The 22979-nt window shown below is 34.6% G+C and overlaps 1 protein-coding gene across 3 annotated transcripts in view; it reads left to right on the top strand.

The window, feature by feature from the left end:
• Positions 1–22979, top strand: part of LOC114248133 (uncharacterized) — a 67907-nt gene that overhangs the window by 16843 nt on the left and 28085 nt on the right. The window contains exon 1 of one of the 3 annotated variants that reach the window (XM_028181265.2): positions 12486–12689. The exons of the other annotated variants lie outside the window; for them this stretch is intronic. Coding sequence (XP_028037066.2) covers positions 12638–12689 — 52 coding nt within the window. The 5' untranslated portion in view covers positions 12486–12637. Of the gene's footprint in view, positions 1–12485; positions 12690–22979 lie in introns of those variants that run through there. 3 annotated transcript variants of the gene reach the window in all.

Below are 22979 nucleotides of genomic sequence, written 5' to 3'. Positions count from 1 at the left end.
AATTAAGTATGTAAGTATTAAGTAATAAAAAAAAAAGTAAACATATTATACTGGTTATTTTAAATACTATCATCTCAATTAATTTTCATAATTTTCACCTAACCGAAAATACTTCTATGTTTAAATATTAGGGTGTTATATATTATTTATTTATGTTAAATAAAATGTTAAGTGTTTTATATCGATGTGTGGAGATGCATTGTTCATACTATATTAGACAATGAATTAAAAGAAGAAGAAAGACTTGAATGATTAAAATTTAAGTTCGAATTGAATCTTCGTCGAGGTTTGAATAATTTTCCACAAAAGTGGCGTTACAAATTTGATCTGTATTGAAATAAAAAAAAGGCGAATAGATACGCGATTACACATATAATATTATGTTTTATAAAAACTTTCTAAGGATAAATAATACTTTTATAAGTTAAGTACCACATCTAATTGCTTTTCTTATTTGCATAATATGAATATACTACCATATAGTGTTACATAGTTTTTAACATTTTATTGAAATAGTTAACGCTTTAAAACCGTGACACACAGACGACGTGTGACGAAGATACGAGGGTTCCGTTTTTTATAATTATTTATTGCGAAACCATAAAAATGATTAGTGATGACAAACATTTTGTGGTCGTCGTGGCCTAACGGATAAGATGTCCGGTGCATTCGTGTTGAAGCGATGCACCGGTGTTCGAATCCCGCAGGCGGGTACCAATTTTTCTAATGAAATACGTACTCAACAAATGTTCACGATTGACTTCCACGATGAAGGAATAACATCGTGTAATAAAAATCATACCCGCAAAATTATAATTTGCGTAAATACTGGTGGTAGGACCTCTTGTGAGTCCGCGCGGGTGGGTACCACCACCCTGCCTATTTCTGCCGTGAAGCAGTAATGCGTTTCGGTTTGAAGGGTGGGGCAGCCGTTGTAACTATACTTGAGACCTTAGAACTTATATCTCAAGGTGGGTGGCGCATTTACGTTGTGGATGTCTATGGGCTCCAGTAACCACTTAACACCAGGTGGGCTGTGAGCTCGTCCACCCATCTAAGCAATAAAAAAAAAAAAAAAAAACATTCAACATTCATTGACAAAAATTTTCTAAATTTTCATCATATTATTATAATGAATGTAACGCATTTATTTACCACAATTATGCTAAGAATAGCATATTCGATCATTATTCTGTTCATAAATATGATTACGTGTTGTGTCTTGGCTTGATATTTTATTATACATGTGCGTATCAAAGTAATATAAACATTCATTCATCATTGGAAATTGACGATGATTACTCATTAGCTGCATACATAATTATATTACAGATCAATTAACCATTTGTTATTTCATAATGACTACAAACATTTTGTCACAAAAGTTGTGGTTGTTATGACTGCGACGCGATTACAATATTCACTAATATTCAACAGAATTTTTTGCAAACATTATATTTTTTTGTTTTCCCATCATACGGCTTCTGGGAATCAATTGTAAAAATACACGTTCGGACTTATCGGATAGGAGAGCGGTTGTAGGATATAAGTAATTGAATCTACAGCCTCATGTCTCAAGATAAGGGTCAAGATTCAATTTACGGACTCCAGTAGCTAGGTAACGTATGAGCATGTAATAGTATGGGCTATAAGCTTCATAAAACATCAATGTTAAATCCACATCCGAAGAACCAGAACAATAAAAATGTCTTATCAATTGCATAACAATTTACATGCACTAGAGCATTTAACTGGTAATTTAAGGGATTCACCTTTTACTGTCTTGCCTGTAAATATTAATATTGTTAAAGTGTATATACATAATGATATGAAGTTATAGAACAGGCTAATTATTGTGAATGCTATGTATGAATAAACATAAAATAATCAGTGTTTTAAAAAGAGACTCTTCCTAAAGAATTTCAGTTCTAAGAACGTTACGCATGGTATAGCGTATAAGCCAGCATGAATAGGGAACATTGCATTTTATATCACCTTTACCATCACCCTTAAGAGGCGTATATGTTATGTAGCCTGGAGATTTTGCTAACTAATTACTAGCAGATGTGACGTGAGCTTGGTCACCCAGTTACGTCATTATTAAAAAGATATAGACACAATTCATCGACTAATTTAAAAAATTAATCAATTCGATTAAATTTTAGCGAACAATGGATCGGAAGGGTTAAGGCGAAACAAGGATGATTCAGCCCTTCATCATGATTGTTATGTTTGTTTATGTCCAAATTTAAAGAAGCACAAAGATCATTTCATCCCGGAAATTTATGAAATATTAAAAGTAATATACAAAAACTAGAATACATTGAGATGTTGACAAAATTAAGACAAAATTAAAACATTTTCTAAGCTATTAAACTGGGACGTGAATTTAGAAAATTATGTTTTCCCAAATATGATCTTAAAGATGTCCGTGTACATTATTACACTGTGTGTGTTACCACCCAATTGTACGGTATGAGATTAAAGTCTCAATTGTATTGTATAGACGCTGTCCCAGATCACAAACGAGAACACTTCATTGTTTTGTGGCAATCACGGTCTGAATGGCAGAGTCAATCCGTACAAGCTCACATAAACCCCCCTCCCCGACACTATTTGCTTTTATATGTAAAATCATTTTGAATAAAATAATATAAAGTAATATATGTGTAATAATAAGTTCGCCTAAAATCAATAAAATATTTTTTGTTATAGGTAAGTGACATACACACCTAACAATATGGAAGGCCATTTTTTTAGGCTCGAACCCGATACACAAGATAGAAATGGAATGATAACAACTCCGCATCTACACGTCTGTCGACTAGGTAAGTACATAGGTACCTCTCTTACATCAACGATCAATATGTCATATATTTTAGATAAGACGTCACTAGATGAGTGAACGAGTCCAAGGTGTAGGTTATATTAAGTGGCTACCGGAACCCGCCGACTTTACAATGTGATTGCCGCTAGCACACTTTTTTACTGGTGGTAGGATCTCTTGTGAGTCCGCACGGGTAGGTACCACCACCCTGCCTATTTCTGCCGTGAAGCAGTAATGCGTTTCGGTTTGAAGGGTAAGGCAGCCGTTCTAACTAAACTTGAGACCTTAGAACTTATATCCCAAGGTGGGTGGCGCATTTACGTTGTAGATGTCTATGGGCTCCAGTATCCACTTAATACCAGGTGGGCTGTGAGTTCGTCCACCTTTCCAAGCAAAAAAAAAAAACATAAGGCATCAGGTGTTCATTTCTTAATTTTGTTCTATAGCAATCGATCCTATCTTCGAATCTATCTATCTTGCATCTTGGAATCCAAAATAAATGCAGAAAAAATATAGGATGGTGGTACATACAGTACTTTATCGTAAATCTTGTACATGGACGAGAATGTAAAGAGAGAGAAAAATTGCCCATGTTATAAGTGTATATCTTCCACTTGCGACATTTTTTTGCACTAATTATATTAGAGCTAATAATATGAGTCCGCGTATACATTGCGTAACAATTAATTACCTACACCGTATCCGTGTGTAATGGCCTAATTCTGCGATCATGCCGGGATTTCTACCCTGCTAATTCAGGTCCTCATCCATGATATCGTTCGCAATGTACATACATATAAGTATGTACAGGCAGGCAATGAAAATTAGCGAAATATGCAATAATTTTCACGAGCGCTGCGAACTTTTTGTTATTATTATAATAAAATGAGTAGATGATCTCAGGGCACCGGAGTCCATAGACTTCAACAATGTAAATGTCGGTATCCAACTTGAGACATGAGTTCTAAGTCTCCCTTTTATAGTATAATGTAACGGTTTTTTACTGGTGGTAGGACCTCCTGTGAGTCCGCACGGGTGGTATCACCACCCCGCCTATTTCTGCCGTAAAGCAGTAATGCGTTTCGGCTTGAAGGGTGGGGCAGCCGTTGTAACTATACTGAGACCTTAGAACTTATATCTCAAGATGAGTGGCGCATTTGCGTTGTAAATGTCTATGGGCTCCAGTAACCACTTAACACCAGGTGGGCTGAGTTCTAAGGTCTCAGTATAGTCATAACGATGACATCGATCGCAATGTACATACATATGTACAGGCATCTACATACATATGTACAGGCAGGCAATGAAGATTAGCGAAATATGCAATAATTTTCACGAGCGCTCCAAACTTTTTGTTATTAATAAAATCAGTAGATGATCTCACGGCACCGGAGTCCATAGACTTAAACAATGTAAATGTCGGTATCCAACTTGGGACATGAGTTCTAAGTCTCCCTTTTATAGTATAATGAAACGGTTGAAACACCCTTCAACAAAAGAAACGCATTAATTCTTCACGGCGGAAATAGGCAAGTTAGTGGTACTTACCCATACCTACCGGATCACAAGACGTCCTTCCACCTTATACTTAATAAACACAATCGTAAAACATGTACGTTCAATTTATACTCATTAAAACTAAATTATCGCACACATCAACTATAGCATCGGCTTATTTACAAACCAATTACACGTGACGTCATAATTTACATTTCCAAACAGGCAAGTTGTGCAACCGGTTTCTTCATTAAAATAATGTAGCTTGACAAAGACTTCTTGGGTTGGGATTTAAAAATAAATCAGTAAAATTATTTAACTCATTTTAACTTAATTTTATTATTCGAAGAGGAAATCAGAGTTTATTGATTATGGCAATTAAAACTGTATATTATTAAATAATAACTCGTTTATTTTTGTTTTTGATGAACGCAACAGTAAAATTAATTTAAACCATGTTTAAAAGTCCATACGACTAATAGATTAGATGTCCTATGTACTTGTAGTCATGGGATTATTCTCTATGCATCTCGTGATAAATGCCTACCGAAGCCCATAGACATTACGACGGGAATTCCAGCTTCTATCTTGAGAAATCAATGTGGAAAACATTCATTCAGTGGACACGTATTGAGTTTGTAATTCTCTTGAGAAATTTGTATCATTGATTTGAGCACCGGCATAGACATATCGCTCGATACGGCGTCTAGTATCTTATGCTTAGGCCACGATGTCTTCATCTTTTGGCTTTGATAACCACTTAATACCATTTAGTTTGTGAGCCCGTTAAACCATCTACGTCATAAAAAGAATAATCAAAATTCAAAATGGGCGTTGGCACGTTATTATGCCTAAGGACATCAATTTATCCAACAATTCAAGATTGCATGTTATATTTACTAATTTCAATATATTAAAACTTATTTTAAATCATCGATAAAGTTCTTCGTGTCATTTTTTTATTTACTGTTTTTGTAAAGACCTTATATGGCTATGAATTTACAATAACCAAGAGTATTTTGCAAAATTATACCTGTATTAAATTCAAGAGTAATAAACACAAATAAATGCACGTTATAAAGCAGAACGATAAATAAAACACAACGCCAGTATCAAAAACAGTGTATTTTCTTTTTTAAATATCCATTATTCTTTTTTTGCTTAGATGGGTGGACGAGCTCACTGCCCACCTGGTGTTAAGTGGTTACTGGAGCCCATAGACATCTACGACGTAAATGCGCCACCCACCTTGAGATATCAGTTCTAAGGTCTCAGTGTAGTTACATCCATTCGCAATCGCGTCCGTATCAAAATTATTGACAAATTTCAATTCCATTATTTATTCATACTTGATTTGACGATTTAATGTCTAATGTTTATTGTAAAATGCAACGCTCTAGATTCTGTCTAAAATCAGAGATATGTAAAATATTCGATTCCGTAAACACAATCGTAAAACATGTACGTTCAATTTATACTCATTAAAACTAAATTATCGCACACATCAACTATAGCATCGACTTATTTACAAACCAATTACACGTGACGTCATAATTTACATTTCCAAACAGGCAAGTTGTGCAAACGGTTTCTTCATTAAAATAATGTAGCTTGACAAAGACTTCTTGGGTTGGGATTTAAAAATAAATCAGTAAAATTATTTAACTCATTTTAACTTAATTTTATTATTCGAAGAGGAAATCAGAGTTTATTGATTATGGCAATTAAAACTGTATATTATTAAATAATAACTCGTTTATTTTTGTTTTTAATGAACGCAACAGTAAAATTAATTTAAACCATGTTTAAAAGTCCATACGACTAATAGATTAGATGTCCTATGTACTTGTAGTCATGGGATTATTCTCTATGCATCTCGTGATAAATGCCTACCGAAGCCCATAGACATTACGACGGGAATTCCAGCTTCTATCTTGAGAAATCAATGTGGAAAAAATTCATTCAGTGGACACGTATTGAGTTTGTAATTCTCTTGAGAAATTTGTATCATTGATTTGAGCACCGGCATAGACATATCGCTCGATACGGCGTCTAGTATCTTATGCTTAGGCCACGATGTCTTCATCTTTTGGCTTTGATAACCACTTAATACCATTTAGTTTGTGAGCCCGTTAAACCATCTACGTCATAAAAAGAATAATCAAAATTCAAAATGGGCGTTGGCACGTTATTATGCCTAAGGACATCAATTTATCCAACAATTCAAGAATGCATGTCATATTTACTAATTTCAGTATATTAAAACTTATTTTAAATCATCGATAAAGTTCTTCGTGTCATTTTTTTATTTACTGTTTTTGTAAAGACCTTATATGGCTATGAATTTACAATAACCAAGAGTATTTTGCAAAATTATACCTGTATTAAATTCAAGAGTAATAAACACAAATAAATGCACGTTATAAAGCAGAACGATAAATAAAACACAACGCCAGTATCAAAAACAGTGTATTTTCTTTTTTAAATATCCATTATTCTTTTTTTGCTTAGATGGGTGGACGAGCTCACTGCCCACCTGGTGTTAAGTAAGTGGTTACTGGAGCCCATAGACATCTACGACGTAAATGCGCCACCCACCTTGAGATATCAGTAGTTACATCCATTTGCAATCGTGTCCGTATCAAAATTATTGACAAATTTCAATTCCATTATTTATTCATACTTGATTTGACGATTTAATGTCTAATGTTTATCGTAAAATGCAACGCTCTAGATTCTGTCTAAAATCAGAGATATGTAAAATAATTCGATTCCGTTAATAATTAGCGTTAATAATTAATTACCTTCAAATCTTTAATTTAAAGTTCTATAGTATGTAGTTTAGCCACGACGTAAGCGTTCACGCTGACCTTGTCTCCAGGGGATGTGGTCGATGTTTCAATATAAACCAAAATTGCGGTGCAGTTTGTGCAAACAAGTGGCCTTATTGCTACTCTCCTCACAATACCCGTGGTGAGTTGGGCGAGAAAGTATTACTTGTACACTGATATGGCATTTGAATAGTTGTCTGTGGTGACCACGAAAACTGTAAATTGGAAACGTCAGAAATAATATAATGAGAGTATGACAGTATAAAGTATAAAAGTTTTTATAAAGTCCACGACTCGCGAAAACTGAAGAAATTAATACAAGTACAAATTTCAAACTAAAACAAAACACGCTTCAATAGCAAATGAACTAACAAATAATATAATTTTAGTTTATAGTATTAGTTTATAGGATATTAGAGCAAAGATACAAAATCGAACGTTGATGAGTGTGCATATTTTCTTGAAGTGAATGAAAATGACGTTCAAAGGCCAACGTACGTACATATAATATTATATACATATTATAATTACAAAAAAAGGACTTTGAAAAGGTATACGGCATAAGCTCACATACCCTTTTCTTCTGATTAAAAGTCAGTTACACTACTATCATGAAATTACACAGCAATATAGGGAAAACCCCTCATAGTTTCATTACACTCACTTGGTTTCTGTATATTTGTGATTTTGTACCAATCGATTCCAAAATATCCATTTAATACATTTTCTGACGGCAGTGAACTCGTTTTCTGAGGTTATCTGTAACTCTTCAAGGTGGTCTCCGAGAATCTTATTTTTTACATCTTAGTAATATGCATGTGATAATAATAATATGCTCTATCGTTTATCGGTAAACAAAATGTCATTCACATTGTTTATCAGTATTAGTAAGTGCGAATTACTAAACCAATAATGCAATTACTAGCGGGTAATAACCTTGTTTATCTGCTAATTCTGTCCTATGAAATTGAAGATTTGAAATTCCACGACAGTTATTTGATTGTTCCACATAATTTTCTAAATTAAAGTTATAGGTTTTTTGTGTGCGCGTTTTGTTAGTCTAAGTAAACAAATTCATCTACACAGAAGTTTGCTCGCCGAGTTATTGCTGAGTTTGTAAACATGAGATTAGAGTTTGATGAGCGACCGGACTTAGGACGTCTTTGAGAAATATATTTATGATTCGAAGTCAATCTTTGTTGTCCTAGCTTGGCGCCGGTCCGTGTGGATTTTTTAAATTAAGTGAGGACGAAAAAGGCAAATAAATATTATTTTGCTAAATATCAAACTAAATATTAAACACTAGAGTTTTCGTCCAAAGAGGGGGGGCACGATTACTTTTTAATGCTGTAGATGAGCACACGTTTGCTATGACAACGTGATTGCCAATATCCACCTTGAAACATGACTTGGAAGTCTCAATTGCGTTGTAATAAGGGTTACATTACCGTTGAACGGGGAAAAAATGATTGCTTCGTGCCAGAAAGCAACAATAGATATCTTTTTTTTTATTGCTTAGATGGATGGATGAGTTCACAGCTCACCTGGTGTTAAGTGGTTACTGGAGCCCATAGACATCTACAATGTAAGTGCGCCGCCCGCCGGATATAAGTTCTAAGGTCTCAGTATAGTTACAACGGCTGCCCCGCCCTTCAAACCGAAACGCATTACTGCTTCATGGCAGAAATAGGCAGGGCGGTGGTACCTACGCGTGCGGACTCACAAGAGATCCAACCACCAGTAAAAATCTGTGTGCTTAGTGCGAGTTTTTTAACTTCCCGATCGCGTAAAAGTTAACTCGAATTTGTATGGAGTTGGAACAGCGCTCCTACCTGCAAACGTAGATCGAGAAGTTAAAAAAACTCGCACTAAACACACTGAATCATTCAAGGAAGGATCGAGAAAAGAGTTAGTTCTGAAAATAAAATCAGGATACAAATAGTACAAATATATTTTTAATTACATTTATATACGTTGACTAGCTTACAACACACCCAGTGTTATTTGCGCTCTGATATTTATGGACCCTTAATCCATCAAGAGCAATCAAAACCAAAATGTATATAATTAAAGTAGGCTTTTACGGGCAGTTTTAAATCTTTATAAATTAACCACTGATTTAAATGCAGTTTCACTACCGAGAAGGGTCGGTATGAAACTTTGAAGATTCTACATATATGTATATTCAAAACAATAAAACGTAACGACTTTTAAATAAACGATGTTCTAACTATTTAAGTTTACGTTACTATGTATAAACAGTTTAAAAATTTTTAGTAATAACTAGCGACCCACCCTCGCTTCGCTTAGGGAACTGTAATTTATTATTGATGAGTCCAGAGACGCGCAGCGGGACGATGCTAGTCTAAAAAAACTAGCCTAAGATACTCCTTAAATCATCAGTGAAAGTCCTGTCATAATCGGTCCAGCCGTTCTAGAGATTAGCCGAAACAAACAGACAGACAGACAAAAATTGTAAAAAAAAAATATTTTATTGTATGTACCATATATATATTCATATGCATGTAGTAAAAAGCGGTTATTTCAATATTACAAACAGACACTCCCAATTTTATTTATATGTATAGATTAAAGCTACTTTTACGATTTAATCTCGCATTTATTATTTTCATTTTACTATTTCCGATGTTACGAACACATTACAGTTTTCGTGGTAACGAACGACTGTATCGATGAAAATATTATTATAATAAATAAATATGATTAATGCGAGATTAAGCCGTAACAGCAGTATTATCTATATCAGTAGTATTATCTATGTCTACGACTCACGAAAATCGTATAATGTAATGTGAATACGGTATTAGACATTGCGATTATGAATACTATCGAATTTACTGTGGGCGATTAATCTGTTCAAAGACTTCTTTATTCGTTAATTTATGGTCCAGTCTCGTAATGGGTACGTAGTTTGAATACTTCCCGGTGTCTATAAGAGGCCAGGCGACCTTCGTATGTCGTATGTAATGTGGTCACTGCGGATATTTTGAGATCGATTCAGGTTTGCTGTTAAATTTATGTATTTATTAAAATCTTCGTTGGTAAGAACGAATCAAATTCGAAATTAATTGTGTAAGTGTGAAAGCAATAATCAAGACTGACTCTGCATTCTGTTTATTAATGAGACATTTCGTTTTGCTGGCATTAATATATAAGAACTAATAATAAAATATATTAAAGCAACTAAGTATGTTACAGTTAAATTCTTTATTCGCGAGGTATACATACATATGTTCCGTAAATATGTCGCGAATACAGAAACCGTGAATATGGAATGGTAATTTTTTACTGGTAATAAATTTTACTGGTGGTAGGACCTCTTGTGAGTGTGCATGGTTAGATAACACCGCCCCGCCTATTTCTGCCGTGAAGCAGAATTGCGTTTTGGCTTGAAGGGTGGAGCAGCCGTGGGGCATTTAACAACAGGTGGGCTCGGAGTACGTCTTTAATCGATATTAGAAATAAAAAAAGTTACTTCGACTTTAATGATGAAATTCTCATTTTATTTTATTAAAGTCGGTTTTCTTATTAGTTACAATTATGTATTATTTCTAAACAACAACCAACCCGGTAACAACCGGGCCAAATCACGTTATAGTGTCAATTGGTTACGGTTAATTACAGATCGAGTGGACCGTTAGTCTGCCTATCTAGATCACTAAAAAGACAAAAGTCATCAATTCAACGACACTATAAAGAACAGAGTCAAACTAACGTTCGTGCACTGTTTTTTTTTTATTTATTTTTTATTACGCTTGTAGGCAAACGAGTATACAGCCATAGTTTTTTTGATTATAAATTGTAATCAGACAAATGCGTAAATAATATTGAAATTGCAGTGCACGCAGTGTATATTTAACAACTGGATGACGCACAACGTCATTGAGGTCGTATGATGCGTTGGAACTTCCATTTTGCTTTACATTAGAAATCCATACAATTTATGTTCATAAAATATTGAATACATATACACTTTTAAATACTTAAATACTTTTTTTTAACTTAAATACTTTTTCTTTACATTTACAATCGTAGTTGCTTATCATCTAAATTGATTTAAATCTCATAGTCCCCGCGCTGTAAATTTACTAATTACGAATAACTTATTCAAATTTTCATTCGTACGTCACAAATGTTTTTTTTTTTTTTTTAATTTTTAATAGTGGCAAACACTTCAAGAATCGTATTGCGAAGAAATTATACAAAAATAGAAATACACTGGGCACGAAAGGTTTTTTTTTTTCTCCACAAAGAAACTGTCCGATGATCGCGGATGCGTTGTGGAACGGATGTGGTTAGAGCGTTGAACTCTTTTATACGGGAATAATAGAATAGAAATATCCGTTGACAATACGAAAATGGCCCTTAAATTGTTTATTGAACTTTCGAATGGAGTCGTGCGTAAAACATTCAGTTTTGTATCACACAGATCGATGTTCAATTCGTATTGATAGCGTGTCGCAGCCATGGACGTTCCTCGACCTTGTTATAGGTAACACATGTTTTATGTATTAACGTTTGATTATTTAATTTAAGGCTCATTACGCAACACATATTTTTTTAGTTAATTATCCAACGATAAATAATGAATGTATATTTTATTTCTTACTAGTTGACCCGGCAGTCTTCGTAGTGCCTCAATCGATAAATCAAAGAACTAAACTTTTGTATAAAATAAACTTAAAACAAACAAAATGAATCCGTCCGACTGTATCCGAATGTGTCCCCCACATCAAAGGAAAAACAAAATTGATATTTTCATTTAATTCCGAGCATTTTCATATTTATTTACCTTTTAAACCTTCTCTAGACTTCCACAAATAATTCAAGAGTAAAATTAGCCAAATCGGTCCAGCCGTTCTCGAGTTTTAGTGAGACTAACGATCAGCAATTCATTTTTATATACGACGAAGTAAGTATAAAGTATATAGATTCGAGCGATGTTATAATTTAGCTGATGTCAAACTAAGATTCGTAATTTAAATTTTCATCAATAATCTTTGTTAATCGGTTCAATGGGACGCGAAATCTGTGCATTTCCTCGACGCGTTTGCGATCGCCGTGTTTTCCGGCGGCAGTCGCTCGAGGGCGCCCGAATCGGCAACACGCTTCGCCGTCTGACGCACCGATCACTTCGATCGCTGTTACACTCTAGACGAGTACGAACCGCCGCGCCGCGCCGGCTGTATTATAATGACGATCACTTTCGGTACCAGCTCGGGGACTCACGCTCGCTTTCATCCCTGCAACGGTACAGAGACGATCGCCTTGTGAGCCGTTATACGTCTATCCTGTCAGCCGTGTTTACATCGACGCCGTTTACTACGACGAATAAAGTTTTCTTCGATAGTAGTAGACATTAATGCTGCCGTTGTGAATGCGCGCCCGGTGTAGCATTGCGAAACTCTACAAGTGAAGTTTAAAAATACATTGGCACAGTGCGGGGTGACGTCCGAACGAGATGTGTACTTGCAGCAAATTCTGTGACTTTTGGAAGAATACGTGTGGAGCAGGTGAGATTGTGAGCGTTCTCGACGCACTTTCTAAACGATGTATTGGCACGCACAGTCGGACTAGGAAACTTAACTTCGTCCTTTCTAAATGAAATTCTGAGACTGAATGGCGCAACTAGTTAGCCATTTAAAAAAAAAAAACTAGAAGTGATATCGAATCGAAAATGACCAAAAAATGTATTCGTAATTAATACTTATTTAACTTTCACAGCACCATAACAAACTGAAGTTCCCTAAGTTACTAAGAACACATTAGTTAAACCCGTAAAGCAAAGGTCTAAATCATCATTAAGTATAGGATAGAATTTTAAGTCTTCAAAAGTAAAAGGATCAATGCGCAATTCACACAATATGAGGGTAGATAGTATTATCTTCATTATAACAATTTTACTATCGACAAAATTTAAGTTTAAAATAATTATATTTATAATTGAATATGGCTTATCGTTAAAAGCTTTTTGGCATTAATTATTATTAAGACACACCTCTCAAGTATGCAAGTATAAAACACACTAGGATTCAACAAAGAGAATGTCGGCGAGACATTTGAACTCAAGGTCGTCAACGGATATAAGTTCTTATTGAAATCTTAATTGAACTCTTACTGTAACTGATTGTGCTGTACAGATTGAAGGAGCTCACTTAGTAACGCCCGTCATTACCACACTAACAAGTTTCTACGTGTCTGATGCGTTGCATTATGCACCTTGACACCTTTGTCATTCACCAGGAGCTAATAAAACATGTTACATATATACAAACGAAAAGTCTGGCAGAATATTTGTATAGAAAAAAAGTACGTCTAAGTATGTACGAATTATATTTTTAAAAAGAATTAACGTACCTAATGTTTACATTTCAGATGTTATAAATACTGTAATCCTAAAGAGGAAAAATCTTAGTAAAATTTACATTATTAGATTTATTGGGAAGTCAATTTTCCTATTACACGATGAGTGTATGCATCAAATGACACATATTTTGTCCTTTATGTTTTTCCCAAACGAACACGGTCACAAACATAAACCTACATAGGCTTGAACATAGTCGGTTAAAATATAAAAATGTTTGAATAGAAAACCCGACTTGACTTTTTCGATTTTATTTTAGTACGATGTAGCTATCAATGGAAAATATTGATAAATAGCCTTCGTATTTGTAACCAGGTTTCGATTTTAATAGTTTTAACAACATGGAAATATTTCGTTAATAGTTACATTACAGGCTAGGAGCTCGTTCACTTGTTCTGATGAAGCAGACCAGACCTCCAGCCCACCAATAATCCCACATTCCCAACGAAAGAAATAGCACTGAAATTTATTTCTCATGGTGTAAAAGTACTAGGGTTTTGTATTCTGAACACATGAAAAATCTAAATATTCAATATTTAGACATCGAAAAATATCTTTCAATAAACTTGCAAACTCTACTTTTGATAAAAAATCAAAGAGATACTGGTTTAAAGGAAAAATCTTAACGACAATATTGAACGTCCTCATAAAGAATTGCTAACAAATTCGAATACTATTTTTAAATAAATATTTGAATATTTTATTATTCTATTTACAAAATACATTTTGATTAAATTACCGTGAATTTTAATATGATTAATTTATGAATTCATTAATAATTTGACCTTCGACGAGACTGGGCTCATTACAATTAATTATTATTATTTTTACTAACCATGAAGCGTTACAATACTTCATTTAGTAGCAGCTAGCTAAATAATGGATCATTACCTGTTTGATTTAAGCATAAAAAATAATTTATAGTATCTCGCATTTAAGTATGATTCGAAAATTGCCAATAATTAAACTTTAATATTCTTATTGTTCCTTAGCCTTGAGTATAAATCAGTATTGTCCTTCTTTTACATTAATGAGTTCCTATAACAGCCTTAGATAATGCGTGTCTGTAATGCAAGATCACTGTATAATAATTTTTTTTTCTGAAAACTCAAATGCATGACAAGACCTTGAAACAAACAAAATATCTTTGCGTCTTGAGGTGTGTTCACGAGTACTCAAGTTCGTTAGTTATCAGCCAATATACTGCGTTTTGTCATTACAGCTGCCAATTATTCTATCAATTGACTGTATGTATATTTAATATATATTTTTTGCGAATTTTAACACATCGCAAGTATTTTACGCCGTATTAAATTTGAAATATTAACTTCGACTATTTAACATATAATAAATCCTAATTGATTGAGAATTGCATTATTTATCTGTAATGATACAAAATTCAAATGTAATAAGAGGTGGACAAGCGCAATCCTTCCACTTGACAAGAGATAAGCAGAAGTCTCAAAGTAAGGCCAAGAGGCGTTCGTCCTAGTTCTCTTGAGCCCTCCCTCTCCGAGGGACTTATAATCAAAAGAAACCGGGTCGAGATGACTCCACCTTCCTCCTCCACAAAAAACCCGGACAGATTACCCGAATTGTAACACTGGCAAATTAAGTACACATTTGACAACACAAAGGTTCGAAGAAACACTAACAAACCAAGAAACACCAACGCTTGTCTTCTATATTGCTTTTTTGTAAAGGAGGGCAACAATCGAAGAATCATTTAGTTTAGAATCGCCCAGCTATCAATGATTTTTGAGCCGCCAGTTATTTTAGAGAAATATTTAAGGTATGCTCTCGTATAGTATTCGATTAATCTCACCACAGCCTCTCTCCTACATGGGACTACCCCGGGTCGCGATCTAAGAACATATCATAAGACCTCAACACTTATCTTTCGAGCTAGATTTAAATGCAATAACACTTCAAATAACGACAAGATCGGCTTAACACTAATCGCGAGAGCGTAATTACAGTGAAATTATCCTACCACTCTTTTTGACAAGATTTGGCTTCTTTCATCCTCAGTTCATTTGCCTATAAAACTTGGCTTACTGATCACTGATTCGGCTTAAAAGAAAACATTTTATTATTATTTTCATCGTAGACTTTCTCAGCGACAATTGGTCATTCACGTAATTCTTAAGGCAATTAGTTTCCGAAGCCAATTATCTTACGGCAAACGAGCGGTGAGGTGCGGTGAGCCCGTGTTTTGTTTACTAGTCTGTTCGGTAACATCGCGCATGTCTGGCATAAACAATATCTAGCAGAGCTAAGACGTGCTCAGCATAATATGATAAACTAAAATAGACTTCACTATGGAATGACGTAGTCGTTCACGGTTTTCATCTATGGGCCGTACAAAAATCATTAACGAATTACGTAAATATGTTTTGGACAATTGTTTTTTTTTTTTTTTTTTTAAATAATATTTTCCTTTGTATTGTTAGTTTTAGTTTATATGACAAATCAAAGTAAAGATGTAGAATACTTTAACTTTGTTAACTCAAACAGATAATAATATTTTGCGCACATCTAATGTATGTATAATCTAATGTTTATATACGACTTATTTTTTATCTGGAATCATTTTGAGTCAGTTACCTGAATATTTTAATACACGCAATAAATGAGAAAAAACTATGGATATTTTAAATATATTTATTTTACAACATTGGTAGACCTATTAGCGTTCCTACTTGTAGGCTATCGTCCACAATGAGATTTGAGGTCGAAATATATGTATTCTTCTATTAGTAAATAGTGAGAGTATCCGCAACAACCGCTCAAACAGTTTGGAAAAACCATCGAAATGATTCCATGAAAGTAGCAAACAATTGGTAATGAAACACATGTAGGAGCCAGAGCGTGTCAACAATCAATTCAAAGTCAGATACGAGTATAACCTAATCATCATCAATTACACCGGGGTGATCTCATTGTCTTCACTAAACAGCGAATAATGGTTAGTTTGTAAATCGTTATTTTCCGCGACTGCGATATATTTTGTTGATTCCATTATATGCCGTTGAATTTGATCATTTGCCAATCCAGTGCGATCTGATATTATTGGAAGGTCATCGACCCTTGGTCTCGTATATTTAAAACTAACGTAAATTGTTAATTTTCAATCCTCAGCGTTCTGTTGAAATACACTTTTCAAGTAATTCACATTTTTTTACCAAAATAAAATAGTCTTTTATTCAATACATTTAAAAACAATTATCGCTATTTACATATAGCCGATAGGTCGATCCCGCCTTTCAGAACAGCATATATTGTAGTAGAAAACTGCCCACTTTGGAGTAAGAATTAAACTCGGCACCGTAATTTTTTTGATTGAACCGTTTTCTTGGACAGTATGTTTGGCCATCACTTTCGGTGGCATTTCATTGCCAGAAGATGTTGACGAAGCAGAATCCGGCTTGTCTCCGTCTAGGCGATATGAAAATTCATCTGAGTGGAAAATTACACGCCTACCCATATGAACATACCGATTTTTTTTATTTTCATTGTTTTACAGCCTGAATAACTGATAACGAGTAATGTTTGAAGTACGTTATCATTTATTATTTGTTATGTAGTTATGGGTATTCATCTGCGTATTTTCCGCTATAAAACTCAACAAATATCATCTATGTAGGTAAACTTATTTATTTTTCCGGAAAATACACGATCTTTATTTCATAGCGATGTTAATCTAAGAGTTTAGGTATCTTAGTAAATAATGATGTTGTCAATGCCATATTCTTCAGGATTTCATTTATATCGTACTCAAGTTTGATATGAATGAAATTCACTGCTAGCCTAAGGGGCTATTCCAGCTACACCCGGAAAGGTAGGTGGAGCTCACGGGCTCAACCTGAGAGAATTTGCTAACACTAGCCCAAGCAAGAGTAGTGCTTCGCAGAGTCTACCACCGGATCGGAATCGTGACCCACCGAGAAGATCCGGCGAGAAACTCATTGGGCTGTGTATTGGGTTAGTTAGCTCGTCGAACTGTTCGTCGTAATCGACGAATTCGACGAGGACGGTGACCGGTGCTTGAGAGGCCTAAAAGCACCGAGAGTGAATCTGGGGGATCCGCCAAGTTTCCAGTGATAGTGGCTTTGCGTTGCCTCGTCGCGATCAGATATGAATCACAGTTACGATGGACCGACCAATTAAAGGCAGCTTTAAGCGGTCCCGTTAATGAGTGCACGTCTTGTACCACACCCGAACTGATGACCACGACCACTCTGCCTAGAGTCCAAGCGACTAAGTATATTCAAGCTTGTTTTACTGATATTTAAATGCAAGTTTGATCAGCAAGAGATTGTAGTTCATGTTGGTACATCTGTAGTGGTAGTTATCGTAGAATAGAAGAAGTCCGACAAAAACAAGTTTGTGCCGGTTGAATATGGAATGAATCATTGGTGAAATTCAGAAATTTCGGTAATGATTCATTCCTTTTTCAAGATGATCTTGAAAACAAACAAATTCCGAACTGCAATGTAAATATATTTTGTCTACCGAATAATAACATACGCTTGGTGGGAGATCTGCGCACTGTCGTCCCCTACAATTTTATCGTCAATACAGAGCAATCTACATAGAAATATACGTCAAGACTTTTCACAACCTCAACTACTCAGATTCATCAGATATCCACAATAATCCAAGGAACCGACACTCCATAGAGAATCAAAAGGAAAAAGTTCAGTCCTTCAGAGAGAGAGAGAGAGAGAGAGAGAGAAGAGTACTTCATTGGAGATTAAATCTTACCAATGAAAGGATTCGGTCTGGGATTCTTCTCCCAAATATTAAAGAACTGTTGACGACTTAAGCTTATTCATTGCCGTCTTGTTTATTTAGGCGTGAACATTCCTTATTTATAATTGGTGTTATGCGCATCGCGTTCATTAGTAATTGAATCTTAATCAACGAACAAAGTAACAGAGAAACGACTCTTTCAACTGTTGATATTTAAAAAGAATTTCACTTAAATTACGTTCGATTCGTGATTGGACTTAAAATAATGTTGGCATCAGCAGTTATTGTTTCTAATCAATCGCAATCGGTCACAGTCGATGTTCTCTGGAAATTCATTCGTCTCGCTGTGATCATGAGACCGGAACGTGTCAGCGGAATTTTTAAAACTATTTTTAGTACATACTCTCCATTAATATCAACCCGTTAAATTATATCTTTGGCATTTTAGCGCTCCTCATATTTGAATGTTGTTTAAATGTTAACAGTCGACAAAATTAGTAATTTTGTTTTCTTGAGAATACTAAAACACGCTTTTAAAGGGGACATTGCGCTGACTAGTATCTTGAATAGCTTGAATGACATTGTTTACGACAGTAGGTATCCAACTGTTACATTGTCGACATATCCTACCACCAGTAATTCCTGTCAATTAGTCGTGGGTATCACCAGAAAACACAATATTGATATATTGGCAGTACACGGGGATAAATTGGTTTCCTGGTTCTTTAGGAATGAACCAGGGGTTGCTTCCATAATTAGTGTTACCTTTTATGGCCCTGACGTTTCTTGTCGAAACGAATTTATACTATGTAATTCCATTCAAAATTGATATTTTTTTTTAAATAAAATCAAAAACCTTGAATAAAATCCATCAAAATGACAAATTTGAATTTAATCGATAACCCTCAATAGCATATCTGTATAATTCCACAAAACAAAGATCATTATTTAAACATTAAGTTTCACATGGGCTCTATTTAGATCGATGGAAAATTATTGAAATCTCCGACACATTTCCTGAACCTTTGAAGGTCTTTTGATAATCTTTTTTTTTTTTTATTGCTTAGATGGGTGGACGAGCTCACAGCCCACCTGATATTAAGTGGTTACTGGAGCCCATAGACATCTACGACGTAAATGCGCCACCCACCTCGAGATATAAGTTCTAAGGTCTCAGTATAGTTACAACGGCTGCCCCACCCTTCAAACCGAAACGCATTACTGCTTCACGGCGGAAATAGGCAGGGCGGTGGTACCTACCTGTGCGGACTCACAAGAGGTCCTACCACCAGTAAATAAATAAAAATAAATAATAAATCACTTTGTACCTTCGTTAAATGTAGCAAAGCTTGTTTTTGCACTTTGCATTCTGAAGCATGCTCATGGTATGAATGAGACTGAAACAGAAGAGAACAGTGCTATGTAAAATATCCTTCAAATAACAACAGCTGAATATGAGGGGCCACCAAAATTATAATTGTTAAAAAACTATATATGTAGTTTATATCAGTCAAATGCTTGGAGCTGCTCATTAGAACATTCGAATTGTCACTTCCAAAACCTTAAGATGTCCTTATCGTCCAATATCTAATTTATATAGTCAATGGAACGTTTTGTTTTTTATAAAACTGAATTAGCATACTTAATATTAGTTTTTGATTGTGCACACAATATTTTACGAATACAAAAAATATCTTTTATTTCTTTATATTTTGAAAATAACGTTCTAGAAACACAATTTCGATTGCCATTGGTAATTTTGAAGGTAAACCACTCTATTGAATTCCGTGATAATAAAAAAAGAACTAGTACGACTTGTATGTACCTTTACATCAGTTTTATAAATACGTTATTCTACATTGATTTAAATATTAGGGGATCTTTAATAAAACATGTTTTCTCAACTTAGGTCTTTGAATACTTTTAATGTTCGTATAGAATTTAATACTTATTATATTTTAAATGCAGACAAAAACTCGAGATTCCTTCGCTTCAGAAATATGATCAGGTATAACGGCATTGCCAACCTGTGCATTCACAACACGTATATAATCATGCTCTTGTAAGTTTTAAAGAAGAAAGATTGAAGAAATAAATGCACTACAGAAAACGGCGGGAATTCTTTAAAAAAAAATTGTTTTATAGACCTTTAAAGAAAAGGAAGATACTTGGAAACTTTCGTTTACAAACTATTTCGAGCGACTTATTTTATTATCTACTAAAAATCTTAATCATAAACGTTAATCCTGAGAACAGTAATGACTACGTTTTTTTTTTTTCTATATGATTTTGCCTGATTTCTTTCGTGTCTATCTATATTCAATGTAAAAAAAAAGTTATACTTTTATCACAATCAAAGACAAAATAATCCTCAAAAAGACGTGAATTATCATACATGAAACTATACTTGAGACCTTAGAACTTATATCTCAAGGTGGGTGGCGCATTTACGTTGTGGATGTCTATGGGCTCCAGTAACCACTTAACACCAGGTGGGCTGTGAGCTTGTCCACCCATGTAAGCAATAAAAAAAAAACATGAAACTCAAATTGAAGATCTGAATAATTGAATAGTTACACTATTAATTGTATTTATAAACTAGACACTACTGTATTAAAACCACGAACTTGCTTATGTTCGACCTACACGACCCAACAAAAATTACATGAGCTATTAAGCAAATTAGCTTAATAACCAACACGACTTTTGGGTTTCTATTGGCTCTAAGCCTATCAAAAAAAAAATGTCATAATATGGTGACCTAATTCCTAGAATTATTATATTTAAAGATTGAATTTTTTTACGGCCTTGTGTCATTGTAAATATATTTTGAATAATTCAGTTTCGATATCAATTAAAACTACATACTTACAATGCGCTAACTGAACTAAAATAATAAGTGCAGAAATTAGGTTTTTCTTTTTTTTATTGCTTAGAGCTCACAGCCCACTTGGTGTTAAATGGCTACCGGAGCCCATAGATATTAAAACTTGAATACGGCGACGTACAGGATAACGACTATTCCACCCACCAAACCGAAACTAGGCAGAAATAGAAATAGGAATTTTTAAAAACGCCCTACCACCAGTAAATCGCAGTTGCCTGGAGTTAATAATCAGCGCTGCCCGTGCTCCGGTAAGCTTCTTGGTAGATTTTCACGACACCTATCGGGAGAGATGGGGTGGTGCTACTCTCGGACAACAAACATTAATATCACACCACTAGTGCTGTATAAATTGGATATATGACATACTTTTTGGCGGGAACGCGAGGAGTAAAGTTGTGTGATTTGTTTTATTTTGTCTATTTAGTGTTTTTTCAGCTTTAAATGTTTAACAACGGTGGTTTATTAACTGTTTAGTATCTGCGAAAGTGCACAAATGTGGGAAAATGAAACAAAGCCGCTGAACTTATCTTCTCACGATCTTCCAAAAAGTCCACTGAAAAAGTCTCAGTAAATGACCACCATTTTACTGAGATTATATTTCATCCCATATCATCTCATTTCATTTCATGTCACGTTTCATATTAATCAACTTCATTTCATTTCATAATATAATTTTTCATATAAAAAAAGTTATAAAAGATTAGGCTGTGTGGTATAATAACTTTGCCTTTCCAGTTGGAAAAATAACACTACTACTACTGGATAATTATGACATTTGTGATAAGTTTCATATTCATTTGTTTCCTCGATGGTCTGCTAAAGCTACAATATAAGATTTCTAAATAAGAACACAATGAGATATTCAAAGCTGGCTTTGATCTAGTCTAGCTAATTACAATTCAAGACCAGTAGTGATGTATGTAAATTCTTATATATATTTCGACATAACAGTAAATTCTCATAATAAGGAACATTCCATTCAAATAGGTAGTTTTTAAAACGCCCGGTTTGTGGGCTAATAACCTTTTTGTACAAGACGATAAATCGTTAATGTTAAATGTCCTATGCTTAACGAGGCAAAATCAGGAATTTCTTTCGAGTTAAACATACTATCCCATGATAAGACAAAGTACATCATACAAACGCCAAATATCTCTGTTAACTCTGAACGGAAATCGAGCCAGAATAAACACAAGCCGACGGGAGACGATATGTGCCTGTCAAAACTATTCTGAATAACTGTAGGCTTATTTTAAATATATGACGGCGCCAGGGATGGCTGAGCGGCAGTTCCGTCATCATTCGTATTCGATGGAACACAGTTTATTGCAATAAAAGTCAATAAAGCCTTTTGAATAATAAGAATTGAAACTCTCAATAAATAATTCTCCCAATAACAGAATAAACCGACTGTCTGTCCGCGTATCACCTTAGTATAGTCTGGCGTTGCGGCGTCTACCTTACATTTTGTGATATTAATCAAAAGAACATCTTATCTTTTAAATAGCAATCAAAACAATGTCTTCATATCACATAAGTAGTCTTCCATAACATATATATCTTTTGTTAAGATTTTGAACGATCTCATAGCCAACCTGGTGTTACCTGGTACACCGGCTCATAGACATAACGTGAATGCTCCTTCCCACCAAGATACATGATATAGATATCTCAATTGCTTTGTATAACCAATATACATTACCATCCTTCAAACTGGACCGAAAGAGTGCAGTCGCAGCAGAAATGTGCAAAGTAGTACCTAGTCATACGGTCTCACATTAGGCGAGCTCATAGGTA

This window comes from Bombyx mandarina, chromosome 08 (genome assembly GCF_030267445.1).
Source record: "Bombyx mandarina strain Sakado chromosome 08, ASM3026744v2".
NCBI classification, from domain to species: Eukaryota; Metazoa; Arthropoda; class Insecta; order Lepidoptera; family Bombycidae; genus Bombyx; species Bombyx mandarina.
The sequence above is the reverse complement of the archived record's forward strand: the minus strand, read 5'-3'. Positions and strand labels throughout refer to the sequence as shown.